The 26,679-nt window shown below is 41.0% G+C and overlaps 3 protein-coding genes across 12 annotated transcripts in view; all 3 read left to right on the top strand.

Moving 5' to 3' along the window:
• Nucleotides 1-11,767, top strand: part of LOC146573285 (SEC14-like protein 1) — a 36,267-nt gene extending 24,500 nt beyond the window's left edge. For 2 of the 5 annotated variants that reach the window (XM_085277994.1, XM_085277996.1), the window contains 7 exons: nucleotides 1,490-1,661; nucleotides 2,724-2,870; nucleotides 2,975-3,109; nucleotides 4,446-4,697; nucleotides 4,795-4,973; nucleotides 5,372-5,398; nucleotides 7,258-11,767. In XM_085277994.1, the coding sequence (XP_085134120.1) occupies nucleotides 1,490-1,661; nucleotides 2,724-2,870; nucleotides 2,975-3,109; nucleotides 4,446-4,697; nucleotides 4,795-4,973; nucleotides 5,372-5,398; nucleotides 7,258-7,363 (1,018 nt within the window). In that variant the 3' untranslated portion in view covers nucleotides 7,364-11,767. The remainder of the gene's footprint in view (nucleotides 1-1,489; nucleotides 1,662-2,723; nucleotides 2,871-2,974; nucleotides 3,110-4,445; nucleotides 4,698-4,794; nucleotides 4,974-5,371; nucleotides 5,399-7,257) is intronic. The other 3 variants (XM_085277995.1, XM_085277997.1, XM_085277999.1) reach the window with 3 other exon arrangements.
• A 1,773-nt stretch (nucleotides 11,768-13,540) lies between these two features.
• Nucleotides 13,541-15,318, top strand: anapc11 (APC11 anaphase promoting complex subunit 11 homolog (yeast)). Its single transcript, XM_085278004.1, has 3 exons — nucleotides 13,541-13,721; nucleotides 13,830-13,947; nucleotides 15,038-15,318. The coding sequence occupies exons 2-3, from the start codon at nucleotides 13,839-13,841 to the stop codon at nucleotides 15,181-15,183; spliced, it is 255 nt and encodes an 84-aa protein (XP_085134130.1). The 5' UTR covers nucleotides 13,541-13,721; nucleotides 13,830-13,838; the 3' UTR covers nucleotides 15,184-15,318.
• Nucleotides 15,319-16,554: 1,236 nt separating this feature from the next.
• Nucleotides 16,555-26,679, top strand: part of LOC146573287 (endonuclease V-like) — a 70,851-nt gene continuing 60,726 nt past the window's right edge. For 4 of the 6 annotated variants that reach the window (XR_014892797.1, XM_085278000.1, XM_085278002.1 and 1 more), the window contains exons 1-5: nucleotides 16,555-16,724; nucleotides 17,876-18,035; nucleotides 21,879-22,013; nucleotides 23,500-23,539; nucleotides 24,778-24,890. Coding sequence is in view for 4 of the 6 variants with exons in the window: in XM_085278000.1 (XP_085134126.1) it covers nucleotides 16,681-16,724; nucleotides 17,876-18,035; nucleotides 21,879-22,013; nucleotides 23,500-23,539; nucleotides 24,778-24,890 (492 nt within the window). In the remaining 2 variants the exon portion in view is untranslated. The remainder of the gene's footprint in view (nucleotides 16,725-17,875; nucleotides 18,036-21,878; nucleotides 22,014-23,499; nucleotides 23,540-24,777; nucleotides 24,891-26,679) is intronic. The other 2 variants (XR_014892798.1, XM_085278003.1) reach the window with 1 other exon arrangement.

Consider the following 26,679-nt stretch of genomic DNA (forward strand, 5'->3'; position numbering starts at 1 on the left):
GATATAAATACATATGTACTATATACAGAAACAAATTGCTCTTTCTTCTATTACTCATAACACCGTTGTACAATTTCCTGTTTTGTCTGTTTGTTTATTGTGATGTTTTATATAAATATAAAACCTACATTTGTTAAACTGTGCTGTGCTTCATCACAAGTGATACTTTTCTCGCTTGATGTTACATCATACAATAGTTTGATAGTCCTCCATAACAAACAGGAGAGTATCCCTGTGTGACGTTGACTTAAAAGGCTCTATTTCAAAAACTGTTATCTCTGCTCTCTGGTTACTTTTAAACACAGTACCTGGTCTCACATCACAGTATGACAGAGGCTGCGCCTCTTATTCACAATGACCTTAGAAAAACTGGTCTCAATTCTTTTGCTGCTTCAGAAAAGTAATGTACTACTGAAAAATAATTTATTAGAACATTTTAAAAGGTAACATTTACATGTCATCACCCACGATTTTCTTAATTCTGAAAATTATTATTTTTGTACTATTTCTGTGTTGTTAAGATTGTTTTTTTTGTTTGTTTTTTTTTTTAAATTTTGTTTTTACTTTCATGTATCTAATACCTGTTTAGCAAAAATTGCTATTACTCTTTTTTAATCGGTTGTTGCATATGAAGGAACCATTTCAGCATACTTTATTTCCAGCTTCTGGAGTTTCAGAACTTGCAGGTTTACTTGTTTGTTTGTTTGTTTTTTGCTGTTTTTATACATTATGCCAGTCTAAATTAATTTAGATGTTTTTGTTGTTTTTTTTGTTTGTTTTTTAAGAAGCCTCCGTAGTGGTTCAGAGTATGAAGACAGAATTCACTGCCTGTGATCTAGACAGTTAATATGAACTAATAACACAGTGTCAGTGTTGACAAAGAAAAATAATCAGCATCAGTGGTAGGTATAGTCCAGTGCTTGTGTAAAACGGCTTTGAATGTGGTCATAGGTGAATATAAATGCAGGTTAAAAGCAGCTTAAAAACATGCAAGCCGTTTTAGATTCGGTTCAGCAGTCAGAACTGGGCACAGGTACACACACAAACACACACTATGAGTGAGTCCAGAGCAGAATTTATCTCCCCCAAAATGGAAAGCGCACATGAGGCTCGACTTTCAGGGGACTCATTCAGATGGCAACTGACAGAGTGAGCGGGAGGGAACAGAGATGGTATCTGTCATCTGTCAGCTCTCTGAAGCAGCAGCAAGAGGAGGAGGAGGAGGTGCCTGGGATAAGAGCTGCGCAGGAAGGCATGTGAACTATGAGAGGCTGTCACGTCACAGCACTCTGCCAGGACAGATAGAAGGAAAGGAAGAATGTGCTGCAAGGGTTGGAGGGTTCCAGAATTAGCAAGCACTGCCTTCACCACTTAAGCTTCACTTCAGTGACAAGTGCTAAGTGGTCAAAAAGAGGCCGTAGCCCATTTATGGGTTTGTGGCTGTCCTTATACACACACATCCCTAATCCTCTCATGTCCTCTTCTCTAGCTGTTGGACATGTCTAGTAGATCTGGAGGGGCTGAACATGCGTCACCTATGGCGACCAGGAGTCAAGGCGCTGCTGAGGATCATCGAGGTCGTGGAGGCAAATTACCCTGAGACTCTAGGACGGCTGCTTATATTGAGAGCTCCAAGAGTCTTCCCAGTCCTTTGGACACTGGTGAGACCCAGGATAAGACTAACTCAGACCCTGTGGGGTCATCGTGTTACAGCACCGGATTATGCATACAGTGACTTTTCAGTCTGTTTCACACCCTTATTTTGACACATGCAGAAGTTGCCAGTATTCACAAATGTGTAGTATTTGCTAAGCAGTGGCAACAGCAGCATCGTTGGCCCCAAATGGAAATAAGAGCTTTCAAGTCCCGGAAGTTCTGCTGGGTTCTACTTAAGGTGACAGGATCCCAGCAAACAGAGTATGGTTGCATCTGGTAGTGTGGACAAGACAGTTGTGCAGATGGACTGAAATTTGTAGGTTACAGGTTTGGCATGTGAAGGATCGCTTTACTCTGGCAAAAATGAAGAGCCACCTCTAAAATCACCTTCTAGCTGTTTGACCTGTATTTCTTTTTAATTGGTTTTCCATCATTCTGTGACAATACATGTCTAGGTTGTGGATTTGAATTGGCAGGAGTCAGTTTTCCCTGTTACACATAGCTTAGGCGGCAGAAGATAGGTTACAGGTTAGCCTGTACTTGATGCATGATGATAACGTTCCTGCTTTCTTTACAGTCTTTGGAAAAGAGCCAAGCTTTGTCCTGCAGTGTTGACTTTTAAAATGGTTCTACTTTTTAAATGTAGAGCACTGACTCAATATGTAGAATGAGGGACAAGGGATAAAAATGCTGTGCAGTCACACATAAAATAGGACACCTGGTCACCTAGCTCTGCTGCCTATTGACTGCTCATGCAAAAAGCACGTCACAAAAGACTTCAGTTTGTTTTATAGTGTTTACCTTCCTGACTTAATTAAGTCATGTATTTTAAACATGGGTTTGACTGGTTATTTAAAGGTAGAATTGTTGCATATTATTGCATTATTACATTATTGCTTTAATTAACCAAGAAACTGGTTAAACAACTTCCTTGTTTTAGCATTTATAAGGTTTAGGGTGGGAAAGGAATGTGGATTGTTATCAAACACAAGTTTCATATGCTGCACCAGTATTTCCTCATGTTACTACAGGCATGTCATGCATTTAATATCTGCCTTCTCCCTCAGGTGAGCCCATTTATTGATGAAAACACCCGCAAGAAGTTCTTGATCTACGCAGGCAATGACTATCAGGGTGCTGGAGGTCTCGTGGACTACATAGACAAGGAAATCATTCCAGATTTCTTGGGAGGAGAGTGCATGGTGAGAGTCACTGTAAGATTTAAACTCAGAGTAAAAATTGATCCTAAAACATGACACCACCCACATCGAGTTTTCCTTTACTGACCCAGTGTACACGTGTGCTTTTTTCTTTGCAGTGTGAGGTACCGGAGGGTGGCCTGGTTCCCAAGTCCATGTACCGCACAGCCGAGGAGGTCGAGAACGAGGACATCCGTCTGTGGACTGAGATGATCTATCAAAGCGCCAGCATCTTCAAAGGAGCTCCGCATGAGGTGAGGCTGAATGCACGGAAAGTAAAAGAAAACGATGGAAGGCCTGTGTAGCTCTGATATGAATAGTAGGTCAGGACAACAGAGAACTGCACAGTGCCTCTGATGGAGGTGTTGTGAAACTTTCTGCCACCTAGTGGTTGTAACTTGTTAAACGCATCTTAGGTAAATTCTGAATTCAGACGACGAACACATGTAGCGTGACTTTGAAATATAATCTGCCTGCAGTGATGTGGCGTAACCTCGTGTTGCATGATTTATACCAAAGGGACACTGTCAAACATAATCACCCAGCTGGAAAGGGCTTTGCTTTTTATCTTAATGGTCTCAGACCGTCACGCAAATGAACCATTTTATTTCACTGCTTTTGGTAACTGAGTTCTCTAGTTTGCTGTTTACCTGAAGTTTGTATATGGAAAGTCATTTATAGCCTTTTGAGACCCAGACTATTCATGCATGTCCTCTGTAGTGGACACACAAACTGTTTTTTGTTTTCTCTGTTCTCAAGAGGATGTAGTATTTTTCTAAGCTTGATGTTTCAAGTTGCTTTTAGACTACAAGCCCTTAGGGGTCCTTGGGGACTAGTAAAGCGCTATATAAATACAGGCCATTTACCATTTTACAAGCCAGTTTCCTCCTAGTAGCAAGTTTGATCTTAATCTCAGCAGTCACCGGGCCTAAAAACTGCATTCATATGTCATATGTTTTAGATACTTCTCTTTCCCCTCTTGAAGTGATACCATTTTCCCACATATTTGAGTACATACATATTTTACATATGTGCACAGAGATTAATGGATGCTAACAGCATCAAAACTAGTGCTTATACCAGGGTGTCCAACTCCAGGCCTCAAGGGCCGGTGTCCTTCAGGTTTTAGATATCACATTGGGTCAACACACCAGAATCAAATGATTAGTTCATTACCAGCCCTCTGTAGAGCTTTAAGATGTTGAGGAGGTAATTTAGCCATTTAAATCAGTTGTGTTGGGTCAAGGACACATCTAAAACCTGCAGGACACCAGCACTTGAGCCCTGGAGTTATTATTATTATTATTATTATTATTATTATTATTATTATTATCATTATTATTATTATTATTATTATTATTATTATTACCGGTATTATTATTATTATCATTATCATAAGTGTGGTGTCCTGGGGTTGGACACCTCTGGCCTAGATCATCAAAAGTGACAGGTAAAGAGTTATTTTCCCACACGTCTTCACAGCCGTACTTCTTTTTGCAATCAGTCGATTCACTTTTAATGCCAAAAACATCATCTTATACAGCCCATGCACTTTATGTAAACCTGCTTAATATCTTCCACCCCCATCAGATTGTGATCGAGATCATCGATGCCTCCTCGGTTATTACCTGGGATTTCGATGTGTGCAAAGGCGACATTGTTTTCAACATCTACCACTCAAAGCGAGCTCCGCAAGTACCACGCAAAGATACCCTGGGAGCCCACGGCATCACCTCCCCAGGAGGCAACAACGTGCAGCTCATTGACAAGTCCTGGACGCTGGGTCAGGATTACAGCATGGTCGAGTCTCCGCTCACCTGCAAGGAGGGCGAGAGTGTGCAGGTTGGTTTATGATCGTGAACTTTTGATGTCTTCTTGGATCATTGTTACTTCTACAGATCCTCATTTTTGCTTGTTTGTACTTTGAATCCTTCCTCAGGGTTCCCACATAACGAGGTGGCCGGGTTTCTACATCCTCCAGTGGAAGTTCCACAACATGGCGGCCTGCTCGGCCACCAACCTGCCCAGAGTGGATGACGTGCTGGCCACCCTCCAGGTCTCCTCACACAAGTGTAAAGTCATGTACTACACTGAGGTGTTGGGCTCTGAGGACTTCAGGTTAGTGTGTGGGTGAACGATGGAGACATTTATATGCGTCTGTGATGTGTAAATATGTCATGTATTCATATTTTTGCTGTTTTGATAAGGTTTTTATTTTAGACATCATCCATTTATTACTGCTCATTTTCACTCCTGTCTTCTTTCAGTTTTCCCTCTCTACAATCCTCCACATAGTGCCACGTATGACATTTGGTACTTGAATGAATGAAATCTTTAATGTTGCTAAGATGACTGAAATGCCTTTGGAGTATAATGAGTTTTCCAGACCCACAGTTTTGAGATGAGGATACTGTTCCCTTGCTTGAAGACGACTTTAATCAAGCTTTTTCTTTCCAATCCACTCCTGTTCTATCGCTCACAACCCCCTCCTCCTGCTCTGTCTTCTTCCTGTGAAGAACGGCTTGCTGTGATGTGCAGAGTTTGTAAGTGGCTCGGTGTTTGCCCCTTTTTCTTTAGCACTAGCTCATCATCATCGCTGCTTTTGGCTGCTAATCTGAGTGCCCTTCTCCTTCCCTCCCTCCATGGCAGTCTTGCTTCTGATGCTGCAAAGAGATGCTAATTTGCATCTGTTCTTGCTTATGACTTTTGTTAGCGTTGGCTAACAGGATGTTGTTGCTTTCTTCACACTGAGGAAAGAATCCGGTGCAACCTGCTGGCATTAATCACCCTGCTTGCATAACTAAAACTCTCAGGATTACTTGATTTGGTTAACTTCAGCAAACAGCTGCCCAACTGACACGCACATACACACTGTCATTTTCTGACTTGTATTTGCTTTTCTTCACTCATCACATTGCACTACCAGCTCAGTCTCACTTTGCTTTCAGTGCACATGCTGCTTCAGTTTATTTTATCTTCAAAAACAGACTTGGCGTGATCATCTAACTCATACTAGTAGTTTTTAACAAGATGTTTTGATAAAGGTTGATATTTACACTTCTGAGTATGTGAAATGCCTTCTTGAGTGAAGTAAATGTAGAATTTAGGGCAATATTTCTTCCCATGTCTGTAATGTATAATACATGCCATAACAGTAAGTCTCTACCTTTTTATGGCTCCTTATATTGTAGAGTTGGGAGTTAAAGGGTTCCTGTGAACTAAAGTCATCCTCGTTAAAGCTGCTCTTTTTATTCATTTTTAATTCTCTGGTGAGTCCCTCAGACTTATCTAGGTCTGTTTCAATTACTTAGGATGGGTTATTACGGTTAACAGTTAAAAGGAATCAAAAATGAATAACATTTATGCAAGTTGAGGTACCGCGGGTCATAATCATCCATAACCATTTTTATGGAGGATTTAATAACTTCATACAAAATGGATGAGGTTAATAAAAGTGTCATATTTTGTAAATTATTTTAATTTGGCTTCATACAAGCCAACCTTTTGAATGTATTCAGGCACATATTAAACCAAGACATTGGTTTTGTCAATGCACATAGTAATTTTATATTGCATCCATATAAATCCAAAACCAGTCTACCTACTACATGGGAATTAATACCTAAAGTTTCTTTTATTCATTCAAAAGTAATAAAAGAAAAATGGTGCCTCATGCTTTGCCACAGGAAGCCTCATTGAAGTGGCCGGTTTCGCTCATTTCCAGCTGCATATTTTATTTTTAGATTTTGCTAGAGTAGCTTGTAGGATACGGTTTAGTTTTGTTTACCTTATACTGGGCCTTGCTGCTCCTCCCACTTTCAAGCAGCTTTGTTCTGATTGGTGCCTTTTGTAAACAGACAGTTTGAACAGCACGTGGGTGTGGCTTCTGTGCCTGAGATGACTGCTAACATTACAGTGTCTCGAGCTTCCAGGGATTGTTATATGGACCTCTCTTATTGGAAAATGTTGCCATATTTAACATGAACATCCACCCCCAAAACTTTTTTAACACAGATATGACAGGAAATGGTAAAAGAACAATGGATCCCCTATAAGTGGCTCCTGCCTTTAACGAAATGCCCTGACCTTTGGTTTTTTTTGTTTTGTTGTTGTTTTTATTCATTATAAAATTAAAAACAGTGGCTGGTGTAAAACCGTTCCCTGAGTTGTTGCAGCCTGTGGCAGGGCCTGTATGTTGTAGGGTCCAGAGTGATTCTCCCTCCTTTAGGTTTGCTCTGACCGCATGGTTCTGCATCATGAGCACGGGTCATGCACACATAGTGCGCTCAGTTAGTGCCAAGCAGTCTTAAGGCTGCACAGGTGTCGTGTACACATGAAATTAGCTGAAGTGTGAGTTTTGTGTGCATTCACGTGTTCACCGCATGTTTGTTTCTTCTCTCAGGGGGTCGATGACCAGCTTGGAGTCGAGCCACAGCGGCTTCTCTCAGCTTAGCGCCGCCACCACCAACTCCAACCAATCCCAGTCCAGCTCCATGATCTCCAGGTAGAAACTGGTGTCAGAGGACTTCAATTCCCCAAACCCACGTCCCCCCTCCACTGCCCATACCGTCAACACGGACGCCAACTTTTCCTATCCCCATACCCTTAAACCATCATCTTTGGACTCTGTTCCTATTGCACAGCCAGTCTCTGTGGAACTGATGCATGCTTGCACAAACGGAAGACAAAGAATTAAAAAAAATTCTGAGGCAAAAAGAAACTAAATGTACAATTTAAAGGGCTGATTTTTGCACAAAGGGTCATATATTTTCCATGCCTGGCATCTCAACTGGGCAGCAGTTTGAATAAGACCATCAGCAGAATGTTTTGTGCACGATGGAGCGGATAAAGGCCAGGAGGTGAGGAGTGGTGCCTTTCAGGCACCAGAAGCTGACAGAAAGCAATATTCTCATCCTACGGAACAGGATGACGACACTGGAGGCGCTGTTACATATATGCATTTACACGTGCACACACATACACAGTACCGAGGCGACGCATACCTCATTCATGTGCGTCTGCTGATAAAGACTGGATGAGCTGTTACATACGAACGCCACTCGGGCACAAACGCACACGAGAACGTTTGACATGGAAAAAAGTTGACAGTGTTTGCCATATTGTTACTGGAGGGTTTATTGTCTCTGGGGAGCTGTATATAGGTCAAATGTGGGTGGGGTGAACATCTAATAGATCTGGGTCAAATAAGATCAGCTGTCTGTATCACAACAGTACAGGTGTCAGTGACTTCGGCAATTGACAGGTAAAATCTTCCCGGCGTGCTCCTGTGGCTGAGTTGAGCTTTCTGACACTCATTGCATTGCTGTACAGGTTGCATCACATCTTTTGAATATTTGACCCAGATCTGACGCTTAGCAAAGTAAATCCACTAGAAGCAATAACACAAGTTTGACTTTCTACTGTGTGAAATATTTCTATTTAACGTGAAAATGTATGAGGAGAATAATTTACGGTGGCCCCAAGGTGCAAAACGCAGTAACAAAAGTAAAAATGCTACATTTCAGAAAACAGGATGACAAACCTTATACCAGTAACATTTCTGAAAACGGGACATTTGATGCATTTTTTTTTTTTTTTTTGAATTGGCAGAACCAAAGTACCTGATGTTACAGTGATGTCATTTCCTGTTTCAGTAATACTTTCAGAGGTTTGACATGAATTTAAAGTTTGAAAGGATGGAATAAAAAAGTTGATAAAGGACATTCAGAAATGAGTATTATGAGAGTCAAAGACTTCAACTATCAAAGCGATGTAGGCCCAGTGCTGAATAACCAAAGATAAAAAGGCAGCACTCACAATACTTCAGGCGTAAGTTGACAGATCCCACATTTTCTGAGTCATTCCTGTCATGTGACTAAACTTGACTCATGTTTGACATGATTGGTAAAGGTGACTTATTCCTGAGGTCTTGTGCGAGTGCTACCTTTTTGTCTTTGGTTATACAACACAGAGGCCGTACTTTGCTTAAGAAATGTTTGCGCTCTGGCTACAGTCCTAACCAGCATGCACACGCCGCCCTGTTATCTCGGTGTGTTTTCAGGGTTTGCAAGGACATTTTAAAGTCGCGTCAAAAAGTACATCATGATTGTCCTTTGACTTTGGTTCGGGTATTTCAAAAACAATGTCTTTACCTCGTCTTGTGCAGTGAAATGTTGTCTTTTTCTTTTTAAGTCTGCTTTGCACCGCTGGGCCAACGTCATCACTGGTGCAGATTGCAGATGAACTTTTTCTTGCGTACAGGCGCACAGACGGGCAAACTCGAGTCGGTAAACGGCTGAATTCTGTGGCACCACCGTTTCTCGTCTACAGACTTTTTGTCAGGAGTGAAACAAAAATAATTTGCCAGATTTTCTCCTCGACACGTGCTCTGTCCTCGTAGTAAGGGATGCACTGACTGTGAAATACTAGGCCGTAATCCAGCACTGATACTGACATTTTTTTTTTTTTTTTTTAGTCTTTATATTGTTTTTTTTGTTCCAGGTGAAAGAAAAAGAAAAAAACTTTATTTAAAAAAAAAATGCATGTGTTTTAGCTCTTCATGGAACAGTTTTTGAACATTTAGCCAGCGCAAAAGTCAGTAACGCCATCTTATCAGCTGATACTTGGCTGATTCATCGGTGCATCCCTACCTCATGCTTTGAAAATATATGTATAAAAATAATCTTAACGTGGAACGGCTGCAGTTCGTTTGCTTTCTGTCGAGCGTCTGCACATTTGAGGAACTCAAGTTAAATGAAGCAGTCAAGGAAATGCCTTGTCACTGATTGGTGAATGTGCTACTGATTGGTTAGCAAGCGCCAGCCAATGAAATGCCTGAATTTGGATGGTTGTGGTGAATTGGGCGGAACTGCCATCATTACGTTTCCAGAGTGATGTAGATTTCAGTGTGCTTTAGGGGTGAATGTTTCTTTTCGTGATTTATCATTTGACGGCGCGCCAGTAGACCACATTGATACTGTACAAGTGCTAGTGTTGGTTTGTTTGTGTTTTGGAGACACTTGATGGGTGAAGTCACGTGGTGATTGGGTTTACGGATCTCTTATTTAAGATTTAAGATATAGCCATTTTAAGAGCCATGTGTCAATAAATAATACCATTTTAGCCTTTGTAAGCATCACTTAGTCACCACTGTAACAGACAAGCGATCGTGAGTCAAATGAACATTTCATTTTCTTTTTTAAACGTGTTCTATTTGGTTGATGAGCATTGATGACTTCGCACAGATCAGACTCCCCGTCGAGGGCAGAAATGTTCAACTTTGCCAAGAGTCATTGGGTGCTGTTGCCATGGTTACACAGTGCAGCTGACAACAACGGCAAAAAAATAAAAGCGGGGGGTTTTTCCTCATAGATATATACACACAGATGCCACACTGGTTGTTGCTCCTCACTGTAATGACTCCACGCAGCACCACGTTGCTCGGGGGGAGCACACATCTGCACACGATCACGGATTGTTGTACCTCGCTGAATTTTCCACAGATTTTCGAGCAGTGTTTATGATACATGTGCTGAAACGGTTAATAATGCTTAAAATAACGTTACAGTCCGGCAGCTGCTTCTTTGTGACACTCTGCTGTAAAAAGCAATAGGATTACTCCATCACTTTAACGTGTCTACTGTCCCGTCAAAGTCTGACTTGAAAAGAGAGCTGCAGATGAGCCAGTGTTGGTCTTTCTCTCACTCCTGCAGTCTGTCTTTATTCTGTGGGACTCTTTAAACAAAACAAGTCCCACCTAAAGCAGCTCTGTAGGTTTCTGTAGCTACAGTTCAGGTATAGGTCACATGGGTTTCTAGAGTCTTTCTAGAGCATGTTGGAGCTCTCGGACCGAATATCAGATCAAATATTTAATGATAAATAAAATACGAATCTCCTTTTCTTTAGCTGGTATATGACAGTGTTAGCTTGGGACTACTTTTTAGTATACCAAATTAAAGACATTCGTAACGGTAAAACAAGTTCTCGTCTGTGGAAAGTTTTAGCATTTCTTTCAGTGAAACATCAAAAAGAAGCACAAAAATTTGGCGTTATTTATAGGACTGGATGACAGGAAATGCTCAGCGCTCGTGAGCAAGACAGCTGTGGCATCTGTGTTCATATGTGTTTTCCCTCCTATGGAAAAAAGGAAAAAAAAAAAAAAAAAAGGACCTTGCCTGTTTTTGATACACAAAACTGCTTTTTTTTTTTTTTTTTTAATAGTTACTGGTTAACTTGTGGTATCTACATGTCATTAACTGCAATAACATGAATTGTTTTACTGAGTGGCCCTCTTCGTGATGAGGGCTACGGGTGTGTGATGGGGTAAAGGGGTGAATGTTAATTACAGTGGGGGGAGGAAGATGCCTGTAAAATGTGTTTCTCCACTCTTCTCTCGGCACACTTGACTTCACCTGGTTATTCCTTCAGGCGATTTGATCTTCATCTCTTCACAGGTTTGACTGATGAGGCAACAGTTCAAACCTGACTACTGCTTTATATTCCTTTTACTACTCTCACACTTTCACACTCCAGTTTTGTGTGTAGATCTTAGAAAGCAGAGTGGACCTTTTTCTTTTTTTTAAATTGAAGCTGTAGGCATAAATAAGTGTGCTCAGATGGGATGGGTTTTCATTTCCATTTCAGTTAATTCTCTTGAACACAAGAAGTTTAACCTGCTTCTCTGACTTTAGCTGTTGGAGGGTGAGCGCCTCTCACCAACATCTCACTGAAAAATGAGGGCTATAACTGTCTGTCGTGACTGTTCATCACATTCGTCAGTCTCTCTGCTCCGTGTTCATCTTTGCATATCTTCTCTTTACCTTTGTGTGAGATATTGTGTAAAAAAGGATGTTTGGATTAATGAGAAAATGGTGGCTTTACATTTTTCAGCATTAAACTTGAATTATAAGAAACTGCAGACTCCTGTCACACTTTTTCACGTTCTGTATCAAAATGTTTTCATTGCCTAGAACTAAAAATTGCTTTCCCATTCCTTGCAATCATCTGTTAGTGACATGGTTAATCTGTGAATTTACAAATACGGGCCTCATGCTGCATCTCCAGCTCCACTAATGATCAAAGGTTCTCTGCACTGAGTGACCTGCATTTCATCACTGACAGTTCATCATCTCAGATTCTGTAAAATGGAAAATTAACGTCATCACGTGGTGCTTGTTTCCTTTAATGTAAAAATAATGTTAGAAAAAACAGAAACGGATACATAAGATTTTAACAAGATGAAGGAATAGAAAGTGTAGCACACAAAAATGTCCTGGAGAAGGAAGACCAGATGTGCTGTAAGTGTGAGCATCACCTCAGCACATTGGATTGCAGACCAACTGCATCTAGTGGACATCTAGCATTACAATTGCTTTTAAAGAAAACAAAACTAAATGGAGACGCGTCAAGGTTTTCATGTGTGTTCGCATATTTGTCCTCAGCTTGCTCTTAGCCCATGACTACACATACATCATACCAACACCACTGTCACATTTGCTAATAATGGCACGATAGCAGGTGACGAGTTCAACCTCTGACTGTGTGATGTTGTCACAATAATCTGGACTTAAACCCAGTAAAAAGCAGAGAAGCAATGTAGCCTTTAGAAAACTGAAGCATACTGAGCACTTTGCTTCAGGCGTACAGGTGGAGGAAGTGGAGAGCTTTAAGTTCCTTGGTGTGCACATCCTGGTCAATCTCACCCACACCACACATATCTCCCATCGGGTGGGGAAAGGCTTTACATCCTTAGGAAGTTAAAGATCATCTCTCATCACCTGCTGACCAGCTTCTCTCAGTCAACAACAGCGGGCCTCGTCATCTAGTGCTGCATGGTGTGGTTCATCACAAACAGAAAAGACCTGCATGGGTGGTTCCAGACGTGTGACACTATCGCTCGGTGAGATTTACACAGGATGAGTGCCAAAAAAAAAAAGAGCCACCTGTAAGTTTAATGGATTCATCATCTACATCACCTGAAGCGATGCCACAGTCCTCTGGAAATAGAGCTCAATCAGAAGCAGAACTCACAGATTACAAATTACAAAACAGCTTCTTCAAACAGGCAGTCAAATACATCCCCCCTCTTCTTCTCCTATTCTACCGCAATAAGCCCCTACCCCGAGAACTACAAGTGCATTAACCCCTGTCCCTCTCATTCTTCATTTTTTGCACTGTATATTATAATCATCATCCACTATTATTTTGCATATATTACCTCACTGTTTGTATCTTTATATTTTCATATTAATGCTCTTGTCTGTTTTGATGTTGCCGCGAAAACTAGTTGTTTTAAACATTAACAATAAGGATTTATTTATTAATTTCCAAATGTGCTGCTTTTATGTGCACATTACAGATTTATTGTTGTACAAGTGTTCATCCTGCAAATCTTTCAATTTCAATTCTGTTTAGCCCCTTAAAAAATAATTGTTATTATTTCTTATATTATAGAAAATATCAGATTGCCTCAAATGTTCAATGATAGAATAAAGGTTCATTAAAATAACTATGTTTGTCAAAAAAATAAGCAGTTGTAAACATTAGAATGACACCATCACCTTTTCAGATCTGGCAGGAGCTCCTTTGTGTTACTTACCTGGTGATGTGAGGATTGTTCTCTTCAAAAACAGATCTTTGGTGCTCTTATTTTGAGGTTTTCCCCCAAACTGACTGTAGAGGGCAGCATGTCCCATCCCAGGATACAGCCTGGCGGTCTTTCAGCAGAAGAAGAAGAAACTATTTTTGCCCGGGTTGCTAAAACATCACTTTTATGTTATAGACGTCGATCAAACCAGCGCTAAATGATTTGTTTTTTGCTAACCTAACGAGTGTGAGATACCTGAAGGAGACGGTGGTCGCTTCCTTGTAAGTAAGAACGTGTTGCTGAACATTAATATTCAGAGATCGTGTGTCAACATTAGCCATCGTGCTAGCATTAGCGGCTCCGGTGTGATGCGTTTGTGCTCCTGTCAGATCCGCAGGATGAAGGTGAAAATCAAACAGTGGAACGGGGTTGCCTCCTGGCTCTGGGTGGCCAACGATGACAACTGTGGGATCTGCAGGATGGCCTTTAACGGCTGCTGTCCTGACTGTGAGTATCAGAGCTAATAACATAGCACTAAGTAACGAGTGGCTGCATTAAAGATGCAAACATAACAAAACAATATTGTTCTTTGGTGGGTTTGCTTCTAATACATATAACGCTTTATGTATTATCCGACCGACAATATGGTAAATGGCCTGTATTTATATAGCGCTTTACTAGTCCCTAAGGACCCCAAAGCGCTTTACATATCCAGTCATCCACCCATTCACACACTGGTGCCAAATTTATCCTGGCCCTCCTGTTTATACAAACTAAGTAGTGAGAACGGTGGCAGAGACGGGCAAAAAAATCACCACTCTACAAAAAAACGCTTCTACAAGCTGTGGAACAATTTTAGAAAAATGTTCAAGATAAAATTGCAATGCCTCAGAATATCGCATCGTCTACAGCACATAATATCTGTGTGAAGGGGTTATGGGCAAAAATCAATATTGGATACCTGTGATCATTGGGCTGTACTGCATTTAAAAACAGACCCGATTCTGTCATGGAAATCACTGCAAGGGCTCAATAACATTTCCAGAAATCACTGTCAGTGAAGACAGGCATGTCCAACTGGGAGGGGGCCCCGAGTTACGATGAAGAGCTTGACTGTATCACTGATAAGTGGTGGTGGAAAATGGATTGATGGCCGCTCCAGTGACCCATCTTGGAGATCAACTCCAGCTGCAGTATCTTGTGGTATTGCCCGTAGGTTCTTTAGGTTGATATTGAAGACCGCCACAACAGCAGCTAGGCCTGTGAGCCACTCACTGGAGAAAAGGCAACACGGGAAAGGTCACAGGTAGCTGATTAACAGCAACTGAACTTTCAAAATAAGAGCAAATGCCTAAATTGATCGGGGATGGCACTGATCACACAAATGGATGAAATGAGTTCTTAAATATACTTAAGTGGTCTGTGTGGGGAAACACTTGTATCCTCTTTTAGTATTACAAGAGGATATCTGCTAATCAGCAACTGAATGCAAAATCCTGCCCAGTCTCTCTAATGTGTGTTTTTGTTTGTTTGTTTGTTTGTTTGTTTGTTTGTTTGTTTGTTTGTTTGTTTGTTTGTTTGTTTGTTTGTTTTGCAGGCAAAGTGCCTGGGGATGACTGCCCGCTGGTCTGGGGTCAGTGCTCCCACTGTTTCCACATGCACTGCATCCTGAAGTGGCTGAACTCACAGCAGGTCCAGCAGCAGTGCCCCATGTGCCGGCAGGAGTGGAAGTTCAAGGAGTGAACCTGTGGAGGCGTCGCTGCCACAGAGACGAAAGGCTCGCTCGCAGACTTTTATGTAGACTGTAAATAAATCTGTGTTGGTACTTCTACTAATGCAGAACACACGCTGAATATGTTTTACTGTAGTGGATTTGTGATTAAATTAAATAAGAAAAAAAATGCGTTGTATTGAGTCTGTCTTGGAGGTCTGGCTGATTATTTCCTTGGATCGTGACGTTTATGACTTTGATTTCATGGCAGCTCCACACTGATGTATTATTTCTTGTTTGTTTGTTTGTGTAGCTTTTCATATTTCAGAACCTGTCTGGATAAAAATGGACAAAAAATTTACAAGGTTATCAAAACAATGCTACTTAAATATCTTCTATTCAATTTATCCCTTAACTCTTGAATGTCTCCACAAACTAACATAAATTGTTTAAGTAAGGTCTTAAATAACTTAAATAACTTCAGTGCTCTTTAACAATTATTTTCTAATTCTGCACATCTAATGGAGCCATATAGACCATTCTTCCAGAACATATCCTCTTATTTACTGACACACTGGGGTTGGAGACATGTTTCCTGTAGATGAGCTTAGATCTGGGGACAATGAAGGCCGTAGCAGATGATTCACATGATTTTCATCCTCATCAAACTATACAGTGACCTCTGCTGTGCTGCGGTGGGAGATGACTCCCATCCGGATCCAGTTGTTTTATCAAGAACAAAGGTCCAACATGATCACTGTGTAATGATTTGTACTGACTGTTCCTTCCAGTGCTTTTTATTTCACCCCTCATTTAAGAGCCCATATGTTTTTTCATCAATGATTAATAAAATGTTTGTACTGAAAAATTACAGTCAGTCATTCTAGATTTGCTCCATATTCTCACCTGGCTAAAGTAATTTAGTTTTATATTTTAGCTTTTGTCCTGTTTTTTTTTTTAAGTTTAGTTTCACGTAGTAACTAGAGAAATTTTTCAAATACCACATTTTGTGGAGGACGTGAACATGTCATGTAGTCATCATTTTTAGTTACAGCTGGTTTTAGTTTCTATTTTAATTGCAGTTAACTGTAATAACCTCAGTCCATGACCATCCTGCATGGCGTCTGAGGTGGTAAAAGGCAAAATCACTTTTAACTTCAGGGATATTAATCTGTTCAGTTAGGAAACGGAAGCTATTGCGAGTCCAACTGCAAACCTGCTGTCTCAAGTATGTGGAGAAGGTACCGGAAGACAGCCGAACAGGGAACCTCTGAACTGCCACATGAGGAGCCATATTTCGGACCTTAACACATCCTGCTGCATGCGGTGTGAGCAGAAACCTGATGTAGTTAACAGTTTAAACCACTAGGTGGCAGCATTTACCGGGATAGTCCCAGTGACCCCGCCCTCAAAGTCGCGTCAGCAGTACGGAAGTAAACAGCCTGCTCCCTGCTGCTGTCAGTTGGTGTTTTCTTTTCTTAAAAACAGTAATTTCACAGCTGGTCGTGTCTTCATTAGCAGGCTGACAGATGTCCGCTTCTCCCGCAGAAGATCTGCTCCAGCAGTGGGAAAGGTCAGAGTGCTGTTCTGTCTCAGCTACTCACAGCACACCTTAAATACGACCCAGTTTTTATTCTGCAGTTAAGTCCATTAGACTCGTTTTGCTCCAAACGTTGCTGATTCTTTATCTTCAAAGTTTTCCAAAGTGTCCCATCCAGAAGAAGTCAGCTTCAGTGGATGGTGAAATACCAAAACAGCACCAGTGCCGTAGAGTGTAATCATATTAGGCTTTATAATCGTTTAACGCAAGGATACAGTTATAACGACCTCATCCATATTTTGGGATCCTAAAATGATAAAAATTCAGCTTCAAGAGTGATGATATCTTAAAATACCAGAGGTCTCTATTCTTTAAAAATATATATTTTCAGTATTTTCATTACCATTATTTAATTTCATCATGATTGTATTTATTTCCTGTTTATATTCTTCTTTTCTCTCTGTGTCTCTGTATCTTTAAGAACTCAGTGTTTGTTCATCCTACATTAGAGCAGCAGTAATTGTTTGACAGTAAATGGTTTTCTCACCTGTCTTACTAAAGTTTGTAAAAATGTCGTTTGTCAGTAAAAAGCAGCGACTGTGCTGACAGATGCTGCTGTGCAGGGGATGCAATTTCTGTCAGGGCCAACTACTTTGGCACGACACAGGCAGCTCTTGGAGCTGAGCCACCTCCACACCTCATCAGCCTTTCATTGATTTACTTGTTTGTAAAGACAAGACCAATGATATCATCATGTTAGTCTGTATCATGTCCTGATGTCTCTGATTAATGTGAGCGTGTGGAGCTCCTGCTGTCCTGCAGAGAGACACAATTACAACATTTACAGATATTTACATTTCAACAGTACAATACAATCAGCTGACTGATTCTTCTTTTAGACATTATTAAAAATTCACGATGTGAATGTCACTGGTTTTGAAAGCTCTCGAGATAAGCCCTTGTTTTGAATAATTAAATTAGTTGCAGTTCTACAAACCACAGCAGGAGGCGAACCACCTGGGTTCATCAAGCCACTGTGAGAGTTTCAGATTTGTTGCTGTTAACAGCCCTTTTGTCTGCTATAGACTTTACATGCCGGCCTCATATTTTTTCATGAAGTAATTGCCAGCGAGTGTGTTTATATTTGTTTGTGTTTATGTTTATATATTTGTTTCCCGATGCAGTCTGAGGCAGCAGGTGCTGGAGGACGACACAGAGGACTGGCAGAGGAGCCCAGACTTTTCAGGTCTGGAGCGAGTTGGTGGGGTGGACCTCTCCTTCATCAAAGGGGATGACGTCAATGCCTGTGCCCAGCTTGTGGTACTCAGCTACCCAGATCTGCAGGTGAGCTACAGAGATAAAATAACCCTGTAATGCCAAATATATCATATTTCATAAAACATTAGTGTTATTTTATAACCCTAACCCCCTTTATATGTTTTTGTTTGTTTAAGATAAATAAAAGATTACAGATTAAAACTCATATATGTAAATTAAAATTTAATTTCCATTTTTCAACTTGTGAGAAAGTTCAATAAACACTTGAGTTAAAAACATCGAAGCTTTTCTGACCTCTAGTGGTGACAGGTGGGAACAGCAGCAGTGCTTCGTGGAGAAGGCTGAGGATCAGAAATTGAATTCCACAGGCTGCATTTTTTTCACCAGTGACACCTTTAATGAAAAGGAAACACATGACGATACAAAATGCTATCCTTAAAAAAATGCTTGGCCTTTGAAGGCTTTGTAATACGTGCAGCTGGAATATTGCGCAAGGCCAGCTGTTAACCTTTAAAGTAGTCGCATTTACTTTGTTTGGGCACTGAATACAAAGTCCTTATGGGCGTTTTTCTCCTCTTGCTTCCTCGCCTTGAAGTCACAGCTTTTTTTATGACTCCTGAAAGCTGGCGGCATGAGGAAGAAATTATTCTTGCTCTCGCCGGGGCTGTCGGTATGTTCTAGGGAGCCGCTGAAGTGATTTTAAATGTTTTACCCTCACCTTTTGATAACTTCTCCTGTGAGCTTCTGCCTGTGGGGCTTATGAACAGTCATATGCCAACAACGTTATTTTAGGCATATTAGAATGCAAACCCCGAGGAGCGCATATTTGTTTTCCTCAGAGCTGCTGCTTTCTTCTGTTGGCTTTCTTTTTTCCAAGACAAAATTTTTTTTTTTCTTGGCCTTCAGAAAAACATTTTGATAAATATATACGTTTATGTCAAGTAATTACAATGTTAAATATAATTAAACTTCATGCATAGATATAGCTTCTGATCCAGTTGTATAGAAGAAGACAATAACCTTTCGTTTCATTTATAACCTGAATAAAATCTTTCCTGATGAGTTCATGCACTCAGCCGCTCCTTTTAATTTTTCTTTAATGCAGCGTGATCTCTGATTTTGTAAATTATGATCTGATTTAAAGTAAAATAGAATTGTAAACACACAGAAAAGCTGTATGTAGCCTGTGTCCCTATTTTTAAAATATACACATAAATTGAAAACAGTAGTCTGGCAGTGAAAGTGTTAATATGCAACAGAGCTCCTCAAAGTGACCTTCCCAGTCCGGCTTTTCATTTCATTTACTTTCCCAGCAGCCTTTCACCAGCACTGCTCCTCGCAGTTATTTATCTGTGCATTAACACGGCCTGCTGGCAATTTCCAATTATAATTAATGACATATGTCACCATACATTGTTGATACATGGACCCAGTGAGGCTAATGAAATGTGTTCAGAAATGTTGTTCAATAATGTGATTATGTTCCCTGCTTGTTTTCAATTTACTTCAACATTGCCACCTGAGGCTATTTGGGGCTCAAAAGAATGCTAGTTCCACGTTCCACAGTGTGCTCACTGCTGCTGCAAGTCACACAGAAAAAAAGCAAAAGTTGTATAATTTTATTGTTTCTCACTGAATAAATATGCCTGTGAGGAGATGAAGGTCACGGCAGTCGACAATGTGACAATGACATATCCTGAAAGGTGTTCGGCATTTCTAAAGCCAGATGACAAGGCAGGTATTCAGAAACGTTTCTGCTGTGAGCCTCTGCGAGCTCGACTCGGCGGACAGCTTTTGTGTGTTTTATTTGTAGCTCATGCCCGATAACAGCCTCGATAACACGTGATGCTGTTAGATGTTACATCATTCGAGATGTGAGCACATCTCTTCGCTGTGAGCAGAACAGGATTTTATATGCTGGTCAGAAAGTTGCGACAGCTTGTGCACCTGTAATCTGCATAAGGTCTCAGAGGGTCTCCTGGACCCTGCTGGTACCTCACAGGATACTCGGAAGGAGATCATGGCAGACATGTTTACCTGCGGCGATGCTGCTTAAAATAGACAGGACAGCGAGGGAGGTACATACATGGATCCTGCCAACATGGGAAAGGCTGTTTACAGTATATATTGTGCTGATTTTACAACCCGCTGTGGTTCTAATCAAAATGTAGTCTGCATGGCAATACTAAGACTGTTAATTAGGCAATATTGATAGTGTTTTACATAAACAAAGGGGCTCTTTTCTGCTCCAGATTTGTATTCATGGACACATAAGTATCTTTGTATTATTCAGTTCAAAATAACCCTCATTTATCTTGTGCCGGTGCAGCTCTTGAGTTCAGTCTCCTATTAAAAACTAGTTTAGATCCTCTTCCTGTAAGCTAACTTTCATGGAGCATGGAGAAACAATGTTGTTGCTCTTGCTTGGCTCGTATGTGTTGAGCCTTATAGTTGTGTATTCTTCTGAGACCTCTCCATGTTCATGATTGGTGATCCCCGTTTATTTTGAACGGGATTTAGAAAATATGGGCTGACTCATTACAAGTTCATGTGGCCTCTTGTGGTTGTCAGACAATGAGTAGATATCCTGCTGTTGAACTCGCTCTGCACTACAGGCTTCCCGAGGATGAGATTAAAAATTAGATGTACACCAAAATTTTAGGAGTTTATACAGTTAAACTGTAACTGTGTCCACTTAATTGACCAGGTCACTTAAATGAAATAAATTGTCAGATGTTCAGAATATACTCACAGCCTTTAATCAACAGGGAGCAGATGTTTCATTTTGTGCCAGATGGGCGATGTTGGTGATTATCTTGTACAGCTTGTCTGTGCCTTTGGACTCACCCTTACATATACACTAGGGTGGACGCATTTGTCCAAAGCACCCTGACAGTGTCCCTGACTGACTCATTTATGTACAGTCATGCAATAATGTAGGTTTTCACAGGACTCTGTGCAGTGCTGTGAAAAGCTGAGTACAGACTTACTGCTTCCTTAGAACATAAAAGGCTGAGAAGCGCCAATGCTGCTAATCAAATGCAGCACCTCTGTTAAAGCAGAAGTTTGGGCGGTTTGCTGGTCTGTAGGATTCAGGTGTGTGTTAACACAATGCCATAAACATCCCAGGTGTGGATGTCACAGCAAATTCACCCCAAGGTCAGACCATGCAATCGTCAGTGAAACTGCAAAAGCCCAAGAGCTCCATCTCAGATTCTCAAGGCCTCAATTAGCATGCAAACGTTATGTTAAAAAAAATGAACAAAGTTTTTTTTTTCAAATGGTTGCCAAGAGAAATCGTCTGCTCTCCAAAAGTCCTCAAAGTTGCATCTGAACAAACCACAAGAGTTGCAGAACCAAAGTAGAGATGTTTGATTATAATGCACAGCACCACATCTGGAAAAAAAACAACATATCAGCACAAACACCCCATAACAACTGTAAGCACGGGGATGGAGGGGCGATGATTGTGCTTGGGCTTGTTGTGCAGCCACAGGACCTGGGCACTCCGCAGTCACTGAGTCTACCATGAACTTCTCTGTATACTTGTGGTCATCTGACTGACTGAAATATGGATATCCTGCAGAATTATCCAACGTGGCTTAAAGGTTAATAACAGTAACACACTCGTTATGTCAGCAGAAGTGGCACCTGGCAGATACTGGCCTGTGTCAGCCCACCTGTCAATCAAAGCAGCCATGCCCCTAACAAAATTTAAAAAAAGATGGGTTATTAAAAAAACAAAAAAAGGTTTTATGATGAATGAAGGTGATGAAGATGTTAGTGTGGGTGTCTGTGGAGACTTTGGAGATTGCTGCTTGCAATGGAGAAATGAAATATTGTGATAATCCGACGGTGTAGTAAAATTCAGTCATAAGAAATGAAGCAGTCTCTGCTCCCTCCTGCCAGGTGCTGTATGAAGACAGTCAGATGGTGACCCTGACGGCCCCCTACATAGCCGGCTTTCTGGCATTCAGAGAAACTCCTTTCCTCCTGGAGGCTCTGCAGAGGCTGAAGAAGAACCAGCCCACACTCCTTCCTCAGGTCTGGACGTGCTAGAACTTGAATAATGACCTCTTAGTGCAGGGGTGGGAAACTCCAGGCCTCGAGGGCCGGTGTCCTGCAGGTTTTAGATGTGTCCTTGAGCCAACACAGATGATTCAATGGCTGAATGACCTCCTCAGCATGTCCTTAAGTTCTCCAGAGGCCTGGTAACGAACTAATCATGTGATTAAGGTGTGTTGACCCAGGGGGATATCTAAAACCTGCTGGACACCGGCCCTCGAGGCCTGGAGTTGCCCACCCCTGTTTTAGTGACTACTGAAATGGGTTCTGTTCGTTTCTGTCAGATTAACTTCTCAAAGCTACACAGACAAAGGAAAATATATATATCTTTTTGCATTTTTATTTGACCAGGAAGTAAAACAAACTCTTTTTCCATTATTTTGTTGATGCTGATGGTTCATATTCACAATAGAGTGAAAAGAAAACATTTTAGTTTGTGCTTGTTAACCTTAGTTTGCAGTTTTGGCATAATTCCTACAGATAAAGTTAGAAACCTGAGGATTTTGGGCAAACTAAGTAATTAAAATTTCTTCAGTAAGATCTGAGTGTTATTATTGTGATAACTATTATTATTATATTTATGGTAGTAGTACTAGAAGAAGTGATATAATTCCCATCTCCAGGGCACAGTGAGCTGGAAATGTTTTAATAACCGATAAATCCTCCAAAGTGGAAAAAGTTACTTATGAATCCAACAAGACCGACAACCTGCTAACGTTACTGGATTTGGACAAGTGCTTTAAAACCTCGCATCACGTTCATGCACATTAAGTGAAGCTCCTCTGTTTGTCCTCTCGGTTTTTTGTTTTTCTAAAGCGACGCCTCTTGTTCATCTTCACCCACTCGCTTCTGTTTGTCGCAGCCCACACGCCTCCCACTCTGTCCCTCTGTCGTCCTCGTGCACGCAGGTGTGCAGAAACACACACATTCACACTTAGAAAGTCATGCACGCACACACACACACACACACACACACACACACACACACACACAAGCTCAGATTTACTTCCAGTGACATTTAGCTCTGAACAGATGCAGTCACTGCTCCCTTTATCTGCAACCTTTCAAGTGAGTGTTCCTGGTGACTTATGATTCAAGCAGAAATATGTCTGCGGAGTCACCTTTGGCTTTAAAAATTCATCGGTGTGTTGGAGCTGGAAGCGTTCAAATATCAGTTTGAGGAGCTCTTACTAACTTCGGCTTTTGAAGATCTTCTGCCATCCCAGGGTTATAGACACAATAGATAACAACAAAAATCTTTCACTCTGGACATTTTAGTTGATCATATCATTCATAGCACAGGTAGAAGCAAAAGATTAATAATACCTCTGTTGATGAAGTAGCTCTGTTTATTATTTCACCTGTGCTTTTAATCCTCAGACACGTGGAAAAGTCTGCTGTGGAAAAAGCGAGTAATATCGAGCTTCCTGCAGTCGAACTCATTTCAGGTGTGTTCTCTCTGCAGGTGGTGTTTGTGGATGGGAATGGTCTCTTTCATTACAGAGGTGAGGCGACTGACCGAACAAAGATTTTAGATTTTCTGTTTTTACTTTAAAGATAACATAATGTAATAAACTTTTAATAACACTGATAAAAATATTAACAGTTCACTGTAAAAAATCGAACAAACAACAAAAATCTAAAAACACACATTTAATGAATAATGTGTTTGTTAGTTTCTCTGTACCTGTACAATCATCGCCCAGTTTTCCCTCAAGGTCATCTTCTTGTCCATCTGGACCTATGCGATTAACGCTGGATTCAGAGGCGCCACCAAAGGGGGGCCAGGAGGGGCACTGGACACCCCTTAAAATTTGCTGGCCGCCCCCCTGTCGCCTCTGTGACCTCTGTGTTGGTAATAATTTTAAAAAACGTGAACACAAGAGTGAGGAAGAATCTTTAAAGGGATGGATGGATTTTAAAATCTTATTTGGTTTTCATATGTACATATTTTGAGTGATATCAAATCTAATAGCAGGAAATAAACTAGGTATATAATTCAGTTTTTTCTCTCTTTTTTTGCCATATTTTTCAAGTAACCTATATTTGACAACAGCAATAAAATTGAAAACCCTGTTTTTGGTGTGCCACCCCCACATGGCCACCCCTATGAAAAAATTTTGGAGCGTCCCTGGTTGGTTATATCAACACCTTCAGCTTGAACTTAATTTTGTGACATAAGAGACAGCTGTAGGGATTCAGATCTGTCGAGGGTGGAGGGAAGTGACCAGCGGTTGTATGTCTGTGTGGCCAAAGAAGTGACACACATAACCTATGTCCAATGATTGTTTTCCATGAGCCGGCTCGGGATGTTAGAGTACACTCATCTCTGTGAAAGGAAAATGGAAAAAATGACGTGCATGCCGATGCTGCTGTTCGGTCTCTGGGTCGTACGTAGCATGACACTCGTCAGCAGCGCATCTTCAAAAAAAGAGACAGCTAAAAATTTCAGTCTGATTTTCACTGATCATTAATTCACAGATTTGCATTCAGCTCCACTCGAGCTTGTTAAAAATACTGAATTCAAGGTGAGTCTAGCGAGGTTTGAGGACAAGCTGTATAAACTTTGGCTTTCACTAAAGGGACTGTTGGGTGTAACACCTGATAAAATCAACCCTGAGTGAATCACCGTGAAGCCCTCTGTTGTAACGTTTCTTTGCATCACACAGTTCGCTGAAGCACGTTTACTCCCCGCTGTTTAATTTTGGATGTGACTTGATTGTCGCTGTTTGGATCGTTGCAGAGTTTGGCTTGGCGTGTCACCTGGGAGTGCTGTCAGGGCTGCCCTGTGTGGGCGTGGCCAAAAACTTGCTGCAGGTGCAAGGAGTCAACAAGAGTGAGGAGCATCAGTCACAAGTGAGAAAACATCATCTCTTTTTTAAATTTAAGATCTTTTTTGTTTTAAACGTAGATTCTGTAGGTTTGATGAGTCAATGTGTGCACTTTGTTATGCTCAGGTCTCCAGTCATACAGCATTGTTGTATCCATTGTGGTTTTCAGTGTTATAAAAAGGCCATTTCAAAATGACGAGTCTAAGACTTGAACGTCTGTTTCTCCCACCGAGCTGCAGAGCCTCGTCACTCTGCGGTTTGGCCTTCAGAGCTCTTTGATGTAAAAGAGATGAAGAAAACCTGCTTCATATTTAATGTTTCTTTTAGTTGTGTACACATGTTTCTCTTGTAAAAGAGCTCCCAGTGTTGACAGGAGTCACTGGATGAATTATTTAAGTTTTCAAAGTGTAATCGCTTTCTCTGCTCGCTGCATCTAAAGAGAAAAGCAAAGAAATGTCAGAGAGGGACGAAGCAAAGGACAGAGTTGTTTTTCAGTGTGACTTTGTGTGCATCTAAACTCACAACTTCTAATTCTACGTGTGTGTGTGTGAGAGTGCGCTTTGTTTGCGTGTATTACTGTTCTCACTGTGACTTTTATTGCGAGCCAAGGCCTTGCTGTGTCGCTAACGCTAATGTGACTTTTTGAATACAAATCAAGCTGGGACAAATATGCACTGGTCAAAGTATACCTGTGGGACAGCAAAACCTGGTTTTCATTAATATGCAAATGCTCCCTTTGTTCCAGTCTGCAGCTCAGCGACCTGCTGAGGAAAAAAAACAAAACACTTTAAAGTTAAATCTACCCGATGAAACGAGCAGGTGCGTCAGTTATCATTTCACTTCAGGCCAAACTGAACGGAAGAGGGACAGACCAGTGAAGCCACAGGAAAATATTAAAAAACTGTTCCCTCTTTTTAATGTAATAAGGATGAAAAGCAACATCAAGTCAAACCTAATGCAACTAATGAGTAGGAATGAACCAAAAACTACATGTGGCATAGACTAAGGAACTGCAACAAAACCAGCGCAAACTGAGTAAAACAACTTATACAGTCAGAGGTTTTTACAGGAATCTGTGTAAGTACACCTTCACTCCATCCATAGAAATTATAGGAAGTTATTGGTACTGAATCATGGAGTTTATTTCGTTTTTCAGAGAACTGCACAGTCCTGTGAAAACTGTGAAAGCTATTTCCTTTTTGAGGCGGGAGGAGCAGAAGGCAGTCCGACCAAGCAAAAACTGATACATCAAAAAGATCAATAAAAATGCTTTGTCTGAATCTTACATGAACTACACACATTCACATGCTCATGCAGCTCCAGGAGATTATTTAAGACTTCATCTTCCTCGGAAACTTCCAGATTCCTCACAGAAAAAGCTCGAACCCTGTGGCCTTCTTGTCTGAGTTGACAGTGAATTAGCTGAGCTTAAGTGTGGTCACTTCTGAAAAGCCATTATGCAAATTCTAAATAGAATCTAAAGGTCTGCAGTTATGAGCATTTTAATGCTGAGTGGTCCTCCAAAGTTTTGGAGAGGAGCGGACAGACATCTGATCCACTTCTCAGTTAGCATCAGATACATAGTGTGATTACAACCCCGGCAATCTTCATGTAGTCGTGTAAGCTGCTAATTCAATTCTCTGCAATCTATCCATCTCATGAATTAGTGTTAGTGGCTTTGGCGTCAGAAAAATTACGCCCGTCTTTTCCCCCTGGGGGGAATCTGATCTTTGTTTACACCTATCATGGTATGTGTCCAAATACATGTGGCTCATTTACTTTCAGGATCAGGTAGCACAGGCATTACACGGCCA

Source organism: Mchenga conophoros, linkage group LG6 (assembly GCF_057382185.1).
Source record: "Mchenga conophoros isolate Kocher_MC1m ecotype Shallow Benthic linkage group LG6, M_conophoros_male_GT1.1, whole genome shotgun sequence".
NCBI lineage: Eukaryota > Metazoa > Chordata > Actinopteri > Cichliformes > Cichlidae > Mchenga > Mchenga conophoros.

What these genes read in the sequence shown, in the direction of transcription:
- anapc11 (XM_085278004.1), top strand. Translation starts at nt 13,839, where the DNA reads ATGAAGGTGAAAATCAAACAGTGGAACGGGGTTGCCTCCTGGCTCTGG. An exon ending in TAACGGCTGCTGTCCTGACT is followed by an intron (nt 13,948 to 15,037) that starts GTGAGTATCAGA and finishes TTTGTTTTGCAG; the next exon opens with GCAAAGTGCCTGGGGATGAC.